At 38.3% G+C, this 13,584-nt stretch overlaps 1 protein-coding gene across 1 annotated transcript in view; it reads left to right on the top strand.

The window, feature by feature from the left end:
- Positions 1-13,584, top strand: part of DOCK2 (dedicator of cytokinesis 2) — a 502,335-nt gene that overhangs the window by 421,617 nt on the left and 67,134 nt on the right. The window contains exon 33 of the mRNA XM_084636234.1: positions 5,605-5,753. Coding sequence (XP_084492360.1) covers positions 5,605-5,753 — 149 coding nt within the window. The remainder of the gene's footprint in view (positions 1-5,604; positions 5,754-13,584) is intronic.

A 13,584-nucleotide genomic window follows, 5' to 3' on the forward strand; every position in this document is an offset into this window, starting at 1 on the left:
TCTGATAATTTTTTACTTTTTTAAGGTTGATAAAATCAAACCACGTCTGTTCAATTTAGCATTTTCCTCTATTAGAGTTTCACTATAATACAATGTCACTGAATTATGACTAAGTGCCAGTGGAAAAAATGCATTTAATTTCAGCAAAATAAACATATGTTCAGAATGGAAATAACCTGGGATTAAGGCAGTAGCATAATTAAAGTGGAGGTAACAGACACCAGACACACCACTAAATTTAAACTAGCTATTACAAACATATACCAACGCTCACAAATCTAGCCAGTGGAGGATAAATATAATATTTATATTTTAAACATACCCATCTCTTACAGAGCTCCACAAAATATTTCCATGAAATAAACCTAAAAAATGTGCTTATTTTTGAGTCTATGGAATTTCTCCTCCCTTGGATAGCTGTGAAAATTTCAAGATACCTCTTAATTGTATATTTCTGGCTAAAAGTTTCAAGATGTGGTTGGACAAATTATATAACACTCATTGCATTCCTGCCAGGCCCCTAGTTTATTCAGCCTAGCCCCAGATATTCAGGTGAATCAGCAGAAGCCATATTTGTTGGTTTTCCTTGGTGAAGTGACTGCCTTTTTAAGATCACAATTATCCTGTTGTATTTGCCCTTCAGTTGAGGATAGGCATTCTCTTTGGCAAGTGTCAGATAACTTCAGCAGTTAACAGGGAATGGCTACCTGCTTCGTAGGTCTAGATGAGAGAGGTTGTTTATCCCTTCTCTGAAGACAATCCAGGATTTTGGAATGAGGTGGGAGTGGACCAAAATGTGTTTCAATGACTAGAAAAAAGCCTTACAGTGAGAGACTTGAAGAACTTAGTCTGTTTAACTTATCAAAAAGAAGATAATGAGGTGATTTGATAATGGTGTACAAGTATAACGGGAGAAAATATGGCATATTTAAAGTCTCTCTAATCTAGTGGAGAAAGGCATAAGAAAAATCAATGGCTGAAAGTAAAACCAAATTAGAAATAAGGCACATATTTTTAACAATGCGCATGATAAACCATTGGAACAAACTATCGAGAGATGTAATGGATTCTCCATCGCTTGATGCCTTCAAACCAAGATGCCTTTCTGGAAGATATGCTTTAGTGAAATGCAGATGACTGGACTCAATACAGGGTTAACTGGATGGAACATGTTATGCAGGAGGCCAGACTAGATGATCTAACGATCCCTTCGGACCTTAAAATCTATGATGGAGTTTGTAAGAGGACAGAGGGTTTGACCTTTACAGGTTCAGATAGCAAGACCGACATCTAGTCTTCTGGGTGATTAGCGGAAATAAATTCTAGACTTTTCCAGGTCTCTGTATCACCATATAGTCACAGGTATTGATCGCATATATAGTCTTCTACTCACATGCCTAAAAGCAGGGTGAGAATAATTTAAGGAGGATAAGATCATCATCATCATCGTCATTTCAGTTTGGGACTCACAAAAGAGCAGTGGCAGAAGTAACATTAAGTGGCTGTATGCAGGGTGTAATAATAGTGATGGGCCCAAAACTAACATGTGGTTCCGAACAGCCCCTAACCTTCAGACTTTCTGGAATCCTAGATCCAGTTTGAATACAAAACCACAGCAGGGGAAAAGGTAACTAATACTGGTGTGGATTTTAGACAATATTGCTGAAATCTTCTGAGAATCCTTGCTTAAATTTTAAGAGAGAAGCTTGTGAGTTTTCAGAGGTATAACAGACACCATGCAGATGAAGTTATTTTGCTGGTGGCAGTGATAATGGAATGTGCTTACACTTCATTTATATGTACACCAGTCATAGAGACTAAGGCTGATTAAAAGGCACTAGTGGATTTGGACGCTGATTTCCCATTAAAATTAATATGATTTGGATGGCCAAATACATCAGGCAGCTTTGAAAATCTCAGCCTAAGAGTCTTGCTTCTGTTGAAGTTATCCTATTGTCCGATCCAATTGTTCTAATTACTTGAATGTGAGCAGACCCTAAATATTTTGTACTGTACGTATAGCTACCTTTTTCATACTCCTCTAAATGATTACATGAAAGAGAAAAGCATTGTGATGTAGAACCCAATCTTAAATCACGTTCCTTTGTTTCCCAAATGGTACCCCTTCCTTTTCTGTGTACTAACCAGTGACAATTGAATGTAGGGTCCCATATTAAGGAAATGGAGAGGAAAATATGTCTGGTTACTTTAAAATCATGGTGGCCTCTGAAAAGAGAGCATAAAGCTACAGTATGAAAGATGTCAGCTCACATTATGTTTGTGCATCTTAGAGGTAGAGTTCAGAAATGACAAATGTCCTTTTTGGTTACTGAACATGTAGCAACTCCAACCTATCAAACAATCATAGCTTCTGTTTCAGCCCCAGGAGTCGCTTTCTTTTATGTAAGGGGAGATCTAAAAGTCTAAATGGATTGGGGAGGAAGATAATTTGTTCCAAACAAAAAATCAACAAGTCATCAACAAGTAGAAAATATAGGGTATCATTAAAGGCTGCTGCATAATAAGCTTTCCTGCCATTTTGTTGGTCTAAGGGTATTCTAGGCAAATTTAATTATCTACAAATGAGCCATTTTCAGCTGTTTGCTCTATGCTAAGCAATGACGGACTTCTGTTGAGTATCAAACATGAGTACTGCCTATCCCATCACTTTTTCCCCCCTTTAACATGTAGGATTACTGTGGAAAATGCAGTGTCTGTTTCCTTCGCACATGTAGGATCCCATTGTATTGATAGGTACAAGATTCTGTAATGTATTCACCTTTCTATCCAAGACTTCATTGTGACAAGGATTCCTTACATCAAAACATTGTTGTAGTGTGTCTTTTTCCCTGAATTTGTGCACCAATACATCTTATCTGAGGGGCATGAAATTTTCCCCTTACAGTGTGTCCAGATCTTCTTAGGTCTGTATCTCCATCACCAAAGTTAGGCTAGACACCAGAAGGGAGAGAGTATGTAGAAGCAGGAGCTATCTGAGCATTAGAAAGCAAAAACTAAATCAGACAGTTGCTGAGGCTGTTATAACACCCTGTACTATGAAATCAATTAGACTTTTCAAATATGTACTGAAAGGGGCTGTGTTAGTTGCATAAAGACATGGAAAATATTCTTTTCGGCTAAAAGGCTTGTTTGAGTCTCCTTCATGAAGAGCAATGAGATTTCTTTGGTATCTATATTTAACTGTGCAGTTGCCCAACTGGATGCAGATGTCCGTGCTTGCCTGTGCATTTTGAATGTTTGTTCTCAATACCTTGCATCAAACACACTCGTCCTAATGATCAGGTACTCTGTGGTAATGTTTTTTTAAACCCTGCAAATTCTTAATTGAAGACTAGAGCATTTCTTTGCTTTTAGACAGAGATTTTATTACAACAAATATTATTCAGGCAGGTCTGGTTAAGTCTTACTATTTTAGCGTATTGATTGTTTAGCTTTCAAAGCAATCATTTAAAAAAAAAAAAGAATCTGCCCAAGTAAGAGCAAAAGAAAAAGAAAGCCTTTGAAACCACTGTTGTCATTCTCATTCTTTAGAGTCTGGTAGCAGTAGGTGTGCCTTTTAAGTTAATCTCTTTTCCCAAATCAACCCTTGCTTTGTGAACCAAAAACATCTCCGCTATTATTTTTCTAAAATCCAGTAACATTGCAGAACATCTCTGGAGTCATTCCATTCACTCTGTATTAAACTGCCTGTATGAGGATCATTCTCTGCTTCTACTGCCCCTCCCCAAATCTAACAATCTATGCCATTGCAGCAGCCAGAAAAAAGGGCATCTTAGAAAATTCACACCACAAAACCATGCTGTGTTATCTGTGTCATAACCATCATTTGATATTAATTCTCCTTGGATTTATTTGATCTAATTTCCAAACTGCTACTGTCTATTTAAAGAAAAGAAACTTCATAACAAATGTAAATACCATAAATCATACACAGACCAAATTGTTTATTTAGACTGTGCTGCCTGGAGTAGGGAACAAAAAGGTAACATAGGCAGGTGGATTGAATTTGAGACTAGAAGGAAGGAACATTTTAATCCTGGCTCTGAACTAACTATCCTGTGTCCTTTGGCAAGTTCCTTAACTTCTTTGTGTCTCAGTTTCCTATCTTTAAAGTAAAGAAACATAGCAGACCTACCGCAAAAAGGTGAGAGACTTAAGGGACTTGCTTCTGCAAAAGTTAACGACCAAATGTAGTGCTTACTATCATCAACATTTCAATTGATTGCAATGGGACTATTCATGATGGTAAGCCATACATCTGGTAGAACCTTATGTGTTTTCAGGATCAGTCTTTTAAAGACTTTGAAGTGATAAAACCCTATAAGTGGTAAGTATTGCTCCAATGAAAGGGTGGCCATTGTTTAGTAACAGTAAAATTTATTTTCTTTAGTTTCCAGTAATTGTTTTTAAAAAGTATATTTCTTTATCAGGTATATGCAATCTATACTTCAGAATCAGGGAGTCAGAATCTCTGTAGCCTATTGCAACTTCCCCTTTGGAGAAGTTCTCCTTGTGTTCATCTTCATTGTACTATGGACGAGGAAGCTCTTTTCCTAGATTCTCTCCATCTCCTAGAGTGATTCCTGAAAGAGACTTCTGCACCACATCTCATCACACCAGTAAGAAACTGATGTGAGAGGCAAATCAGACTAGTGTGGTACTGATGCCCAGATGCTACAGTGATGGGCACCTTATATAATTTTTTAATAAATAAAATAAGGCAAAGGAATTGTAAAATTGGTCACATTTGTTGATGGGGATTCTTCTCTTTGCATGGAAGCACCAGATATTACACACTGCCAGAGGCAGGACACTGGATTTCATGGACAAGTGTGGTCAGATTCATATAGAAAATCCTTTTTTCTATGAAACGATCAGCTTTTGGAGAATATTTAGTACCAGGTTTCTTTTCAGATACGACAATTGCTACAACACTTCTATCATCTGTCATAATTGCAGATGTCTCCTAAAGCACAATCTGGGGGTTCTCTGACAACTGATGTAACTGCTGTGCTACAGGATTATTTCAGGTGGCTTTTCAGTAGTTGTGCACATGATCTAGAATACCTACCAGGATACAATTTCCGTTCTGGATTTTTAATGGTTGATATTATTCATTAAGAATAAAGGCTGATTTTTCTCCCCTTTATAACTTAGATAAGAGAATATGTCATATAGCTATTGTAATATTCTCTCCAATTGATTGGTTTTTTTGGGGGGGGGGTGGGGGAGCGGGGTGTCTTAGAGCCTGATTACTTTCTACAGCAAGCATGTACAGTACAGTATTCAGTAAGATCTGAAAAGCTGAAAAATTGAAAGGATGCCAAAGTGTGAATTCATTCAGCTGGCATGAATGCTCATTTCAAGCAGGAAATGACCCAGTATCTTGAAATGAGAATATATCCCTCAATATGCCTTCTGCTTCTGAAAAAGAATTGAGAAGGATGTGTAACTAACTGTGAGACCATTACTGAAACAGATAGTTATAACAATATTTTAATGGCTAAAAATCTGAGATTGTTTCTTACCAAAGTGGTAGTTTTCTTCTCTTTTCCAATACTCCTTTCACCATTGTTTTTCTAGGCCAGAATAAAATCTGCTTTATTCCGGGGATGGTTGGACCAATTTTGGAAATGACTCTGATTCCAGAAATTGAGCTACGAAAAGCCACAATCCCAATCTTCTTTGATATGATGCTGTGTGAATATCATAAGACAGGAGAATTCAAAAAGGTAATAGAAAGATACACAGGATTTGTTTTAATAGCTACATTATTCTTAAAGATTTTGAATAGAGCTGGACATCTGCTGCAAAAAGGTATTAAGCATTTCTTAAAATTTAACTGTGAACTCTGTGCAGTGAGTTTTCTGTTTGCAGAAAGTGAAAAAAACAGGAAATATTGTGTGACTACGTTGATCTGCAAGTGCAAAAGAAGTGACTTAATGTAGCCCTATTTCTGCTTGTAAACAAACCAGTTATTCAAACATGAAACAGACACACTATCACGAGATGTAAGAGATGAATGATCATACTGCAGAAATAATAAGTGTTGAATGCAGAATATCTGAAGTAATAGTTCTAGTGAATAGTTTGCAAGACATGAAATATTATTACAGTTGGTTATAAAACCCAAACTTTTCCCACAGAAAACGTCAAAGGAAAAATCCCATTTCTAAACTTTTCAACCAAAATGTTAAGGTTTTCTATGACAATTTTGTAAATGAAACAAAAATGTTCATTTAATCTTAAAATGTCCATTCAATTTTGTTTTTCAGAAACTGATTTTTTTATTTGTTCTTTTATTCCCCCTTTCTCTCACTTCTAAAATCCCTTCCCCCTTTCTTCCACTGGAAAAGGCGGTGGGGGGAGTGGAGAGGTAAAAAAGGTAAAAGTGATTAAGCACCCACTTTTCAAAGATCTCTACTGTTTTCTAACTGGAAAAACTTTGAAAATAAAGTTTGTGAAAGTCAGGTTTTATTAAGGAAAATGCTTTTCCTCCCCATGAAATTTTTCATCTGGAATATAGAAAATTTTTGTCAACATACATTTGATAAAAACAGGGAAAAAATAGTAAAAAATGTTGACCAGCTCTAATGTTCATGCAATATTTGTCAAAAAATTCACATAACAAACAAGTATGGTCCAGTGAGTAGGGTCCTGTACTAAGACTCAGGAGACCTGGATTCTAGTGCCAACTCTGTGACTGACCTACTGTGTGTCCTTAGACAAATTGCTTTACCTCTTTGTCCTTTTGTTTCCCTTCCTGTGTATCAGTTGGTAAGCTCTTTGTGGCATGGATTGTCTTAAGCTGTGTTTGTACAGCACCTAGCACAATGGCACCTCTAGGCACTGCTGCATGCAAATTATAAATGATATCAATCAGCCTGCCTACATATTGATAAATGACAAACAAGACATTAAATTAGTACCAAAAATCAGTTACATTTCACTATCTACAATGTTAGTTGAAAAAATTGAGTACATTACTGGTGTGTGCACATGTATATCTGTGCTTTAGTTTATATGGGACAAGATTTTTCTATTAGCTGAACCCGGAACAAAGTGGCAGATGAAATTTCCAGTTTGTTTAGTATTTTAGCACAAATCTTTTGGTTTAAGGCCAAGATTAAAAACCACTTTGCTTCTGTGCATCTGTTCTTTCCATGTCCTAATAGTCTTATATTTTGCCTTCTTAAAAATGTTTTCCTCTTCTTGGCTTATACTTCATCTGTTAGGATAGATGCATAGACCTACATACAGCAAAAAACCCTGGAAACACATCAGTCAAACTGACTGATTTTCAAGGACAAAAGCTTAAGGACCTAGAAGATGCCAGACACTCACATGGCCCTTACATTATGCAGATATAAATATGTTTCAGGTGATATTTTTCTTCAGTGTGGAGGAACAAAGATGTTCACTTTAGTACACTTTAAGAATAATTGCCTAATAGTTTTCATTGGGTAGTCACTCATGCTGCATTATTATTTTACGCTGTTTGTTATACTTCATTGGACTCCATAGTGTTACTTCTGAAATAAAAATCACTTTTATGAGTTGAAAAGCATGTCTCCTCTTTGCCTGCTATTGCATTGGCATGATTAAGATAAACTTTTTTAAAATTCACAGTTGAAGTTTGGACTTCGAGAAAAATACACATTGGAAAGGAATTGGGTTGTAGTAATTTAGCAATTTTCATGGATTAGTATGAAACTCATGGATTAGTAAAGTTAAAGAAGAGACACTAATGGAAAATAAAGTATATTTATGCATAATATGCAAGCATTGAAGCTCTAGTATTTGTTAATGGATAGTTTCAAAATGGACAGTAATATTTTTTCTGAAGTAAGATATTTTCTTTAAAAAGATCAAGTGTAAAATTTTCAAAAATGAGTTGGGCACTTAGGAACCATTCAATTAAACTTTAGTCTTCTGTGTGCCTAAGTCACTTTTGAAAATGGGATGTGCTCTCCTACATCTCCCAGGTGATTTTGAAATTTCCACCCAATTCAGTTAAGGATATGAGGATTAGCTAAATTTATCAAATACTACTGTACTTCAGCCATTCTTAGAAAATATCTTTATAATTATTTGGTGCTGTATTTTAGGAAACAACCTGGGGTGGGGAGGAGAAACGCCACCATAGCACCCTATTACCACCATAGGAGTGCTTGTTGATGTATTGTAGGTCTAAGTCCACCACATACAAATATATTTCTTTTGGGAACTGTTGCCTCCAATATACACATGTAACTCCCATTGACACAAAATAGAAATTATACCCAGGCATGGAGGTGATTTGAACTGTAACAAAAAAGTATAGTGATTAAGAGTATGTGTAAACCATCCTTGCTGGAATGTCCCAACAAGACCTCCAAATGAAAGAACATGGTCAGAGTGGTAAGCCACTTGTATTTGCTATAATTGAGCTGATAAAACATCAACCAAAAAGAGAGATGCAAAAAAACTTGCTTTTGAAAACCTTTTTTCTAAGAACAGTAAACAGTGTACCTCTTTGCAGAGTAAATGAAAACATTATTAAAATAAACATGGATTTAAATTAATCTTTACAAAGATTTAACTTTCGCTTATGAAAGATTAATTCATATGTAATAATATTTCCATTCAAGTAAGCCATGTCTATTTATGTTTCCGTGTCGTCATTTAAATCCTTCACTTATTGCAGCCATCTGTGGACATATTCTAAAACTACTTTTCTTTCCTGACAGTTATCAAAAAAGAAAAACGAACAGTGCTACTAATGACGACACAATAATGTTATACCAATAAAATAAAAACCAGCAGGATCTTATTAAAGGGAAAAAGGCAAAATGCCACATTTATTGTGAATACAGAAAGAATCATAGTAAGCAGTTATAGCTATAACATTCCATTCAATTTCATATTTATTCACACATTCATTCATACACACACACACACAGAGGTTCTGCAAGGTTGTTATCATAGTTACCAGCCTCAGAGTTGCTCATGCCAAGCCACTGGCTAGGTGGCGTGGACAAGAGGAGGGAGCAGAGCCTTGTCAGATGCTCATCTGATGCTCCTGGAAGTTGGTTTGCAGAATCAGACCCCAAAGTTCTCACTTTCTAGAGTCCATTTTTATAGGAATTTCTTCCTATGCCAGTCTATGAGAATTGCTTCATCATGCTGTTGCTGAATCAATCAGCAGATGGCACATTCCTGACGGCTCCGTGCTGCCAGATGTTATCTTGTTCTTTGGTTCTCCCATTCTTGAGACGGTTGGGTGGATTCCAGTTTGCCATCCGGGGGTCCTCTGGTTATTTCCACTTTACGCCTTCTTCAGTCGATGGACACTGGATTCTTAGGCTGGCAGTTCCCTGATCAGTTATTATCCACACCAAGCATCCATCCACATACATCCTGTCTCTCTGTTTTAATCACAATTGTTAACAAAGCAAGATGAATACAACAAAAGGGCGGGGAGTCTCTGGGTGCTGTTTCTGTTGTTAGAGTATTGCTTTGAGTCTCTGTCTGTGTGAGGAGTTGTTGTTACAAAGAATGGCTTTGAGAACAGTCTCTGTCTTAGAATGTACTAACAATTAGCAGCTTGCAAGTTTCACACATAGAGGGAGAGAAGCAGTACCAAAAACCAAGAGACCTCTTAATTAGTAATACCCTGGAATTTAAACTCTGGGGAATCAAACTCATTTGTGATTTTAATACAGAACTTCTTTAATATGATCCAACATAATAGCTCTCACTAATGAAGTGTACTTGCAAGACTAGATAGAAGGTGGATATTTACTCATAGCCAGGCTATAGAAGTCATGTATCTTTCCTAGCGAAAAGTAAATGAATGGAAGTGGTTTCAGCAAGCTCCGCATGCTCAGGACTCAGTTCCTGAAATCTTAATAGGCCCAAGGATTTAAAGGAAATAGAACTGCCTCATTATCAATACTAAAGAGCATTTCAATTTATAACCCGTCCAAAAGTAGCATGACACTTCATACTCAAATCCACCTAACCAAAGCACAGACTGCAGACTCTGTGTGGCTGGTATTAAAGTCTGCTCAAGTCGTTGAGGCTTTTTATTTCATTAGAAAAATACAGCAAGAAGTTTTAAAGCCAAAGTGGATCCTGTTACAAGAAGGCATCACTCCACTGAAGTCGGTGGAGATACGTCATGATGTACTAGGGCTGAATTTGGCACTTAAACTTTAGGATTCAAAGGCTTCTCCTATGAATGTTGGCCAGCATCTTTTATTTATTTCAGTTCAAGCAACCAACTGCTTTTGCAGCTGGTGACAAGCTGCCAGTGCATGCAGTTAGTGTTGTTACAGAGGAAAGAAAAAGACTAAGACTCATGAGGGCTGAAGAAATCATTTTTAGTAGTTTCTTTTTCCCAATTCTTGGTTTTCTTCCTGGATCAAGCAACTGTGGAATTATCACCTCCTCTTTAGAAAAGAAACCCATTTCTTATCAACTGCTCGGTACATACAAAGGAGGATTTTATTGGTTGATGATTTGTCCTAGATAGTGGCTGAGCTTATGCTGCCCTCACACTTCTGCACATTACTGCGGCAAACAGTCAAAAGGGGAAATTTTGATAGTCTACAGGTCACAGCTCTACCTAGTGGCTCAGAATGCCACCCACCCACCTCAAGAGGTGGGAAACTTGATGGGGCTGACAGTGATTGGGACAGATACAGCTGAACGAAAGAGGAGAACGCTCTGAGAGAATGAAGGGGTGCCCCTCCCCTGCTGAGTGTCTAGCCACTCATTGGCTAGCTTGCGGAGGATAGGAGCTGATTGGTCCATCACACACCCTAGCCCAAACCATGTGGAGCCGCTCTTTGCTCCATTCCAGCAGCCCCACCCTCCCCAACCTGTACTGGTAGCTTTGGAGCTGTGTTTTGTGGAGGCTGCGAGTCTGACCAATCACCTGTTCCGGGGTTAACTAGGAATTATTTCTTTCCATTGAGGCTAAATTAACAGAGGCCTGGGCAGTTTTTTGCCTTCCCTGCAGCATCCTGGAGGCATTAAGTTAAATAGGAATAGGATTTAATAATTAACAATAGTAAGCAGGTTAGTTTGTCACAGTTTGCTGCCAGTCTCCAGTGCAGCTAAAGGGAACAATCCCTGGAAGAAAAAGACCCAGAATTTTACTGAAGGGACTTTTATTCCTGGGATAGGTGAAGACCTATCAAAGGGTAAGGTCCCCTCTTTTAGTACCTCCATCTCTCTTGTGGGAGGGTGGGTGCTTTGACTCAGATGAGCGAGTGGAGTCTGCAGGGTAAGCTGAGGAGAGTCTGTCCTGAGTTATATGGTAGAAGCCCTGTAACCCCCTTCCACTGGAATCACTTACTGTCCTGAAAGGTGAGAGTATGGGTATCAGGGTGGGTATCCCCCTGCCTCTATGTTAAGTTAAGTAAAGTTGTGGCCTGCCACTTCAAACCCAGTGATGGATTTCTCCTCATTCGATGCCGTTTTCACATCAGATGCAACCCACATCTATTTAACCTTGTCTCGTGTTCTGTGCATCTCTTGCACACACAGCAATCCTGTACTTTGGTTATCCTCCAATTTGCCTGTGCCTGAAACGATGGAACTTTGCTACTTCCCACTTCTCAATATCTCTGTCATATACAATGCAGAAGACAGTTCTTTTTATCAGAATGAATTATTTAAAATTGCCTTATGCTCTGACATAAGGTGAATATTTATTACTCCACTGACCCAGTTTGGAGCTGCTGGTACTCTGATTACAATAAACGGTGATGGAAACAGGAGCACCAAAATGTATGGCGGTTCTAGCATTAGGTACTAAACTATTACTGGGGCGCACAGCACACAGTTCATCACCTCTAACCTGCCAAAACTGTTTATGGTCTCTTCAGCAAGAAATGCTCCTATTTCAGTTAGGACTGATGCACAAGAAATTAAAAAAAGAAAGCAGAGGTAAGGATCCTCCTTTTCCTTCAGCCCAAAACAGGAAATAGATTTTCAGTCCATTTTGTCCGACATTGACCTAATTCTTACAGTTGCGGAGAGCCTTAACTCATAAGAATGCTTTATGTGTGAGCCCCTTCTGAAATTTTCCTTATAGCTCTGTCACATATATTAGCTGCATCAGTTTAGAAGCCTTTCACAATCCTCTAAGTATGCCACAGTGTTAAAAATAATAACAACAAAATACGTACTGCAAAGTTGAGTTGGAATGATGGGTTGTTATAATGAAGTCTTATGTACAATTCTGCAGCAGTTGCTAAATGCTATGTTACGGTTTTCCATAAATGTAGATGTACACATGCTGGCAAAGTGGCATTCAGAAAAGAGACCTTGAGGGCTGTTAACCCTGCAGACATATCCCATAGTTAACTCATTGAGCACCTAGTCAAAAATAGAAAAACACCTTTCCCCCTTCTTCCCCTGCTCTTTTATATGTAGTTTGAACAGTTCTAATTTCTCATTCCCTCATCTTTAGAGCTCCATAATATTTTCTAACACCATGGCATACTTAGATGATTCTGAAGTGTTTCCCGAAATGATCAATACCGTATTGAGCTGATGGAAATGTTAGTAATTTTCTCCTTAATGAGTGCATCTTTATCAACATTGATCCATTCTTTACTTCTTAAACTCAGACCCGAAGTAGAAAACTTGAATCACAAAATTTCCTTTTTATATGCCTCGGAAAGGGATGTAGTAGCCCACACCTATTGTTCTAGATCAGTGGTTCTCAAACTTCATTGCACCACAACCCCCTTCTGACAACAAAAATTATTACACAACACCAGGAGGGGGGACTGAAGCCTGAGCCTGCCTGAGTCCCAGTGCCACAAGTGGGGCGGGGACAAAGCCCACTGGTTTCAGCCGCAGGCACGGGCCTCTCCCCAGAACCCTGCCACCCAGAGCTGAAGCCCTCAGGCTTCAGCTTCAGCCCCGGGTGGGGGCGGGGGCTTGGGCTTTGGCCCCAGGCCCCAGCAAGTTTAAGCCAGCCCTGGTGACCCCATTAAAATGGGATCACAACCCACTTTGGGGTCCCAACCCACAGCTTGAGAACAATTGTTCTAGATCAAAATTATTATTCCAGTACTACTTAGGAGTCACATATGGGTATTGAGCGAGCTCTGCTCAGGAAAGGAAATCTGAGAAACTCTACAGTAAGTAGCTCAACCCTAAAAGCAGCCAGTTCAACATTTGTCTGTTAAATTAAAGCTGTGAATCTCAATACCACATGGATTTTTCTCCCACAGCTTTGAAGGACACATCTCAGTATGTTATATGGGGACTTCCTACAAATTATATAGCTTATAAGTGTGTTCCTCTTCTGAGGAACACCTAATTGGAACTATTGTACTAATTGCGGTATTTTGGCTATAGGTGGCAAAGCAGTTTGATTGGCATAATTATCATTTCATACTCTGAAAGAATTCTGTTGGTCTTTGACGTCAGTTGGCCCTATTTAGCCGAGTCCCAAGAGAGAAGCAACGGCTGTCTTGTTTTCAGGAGGAGCATGATGAATGTGTGAACCTTAATTGTTAATTAAATAGCAGACTGATATCAGAATCTTCTGACTGGAGA

The sequence above is a fragment of the Lepidochelys olivacea genome (assembly GCF_965140295.1).
Source record: "Lepidochelys olivacea isolate rLepOli2 genome assembly, chromosome: 8".
NCBI classification, from domain to species: domain Eukaryota; kingdom Metazoa; phylum Chordata; order Testudines; family Cheloniidae; genus Lepidochelys; species Lepidochelys olivacea.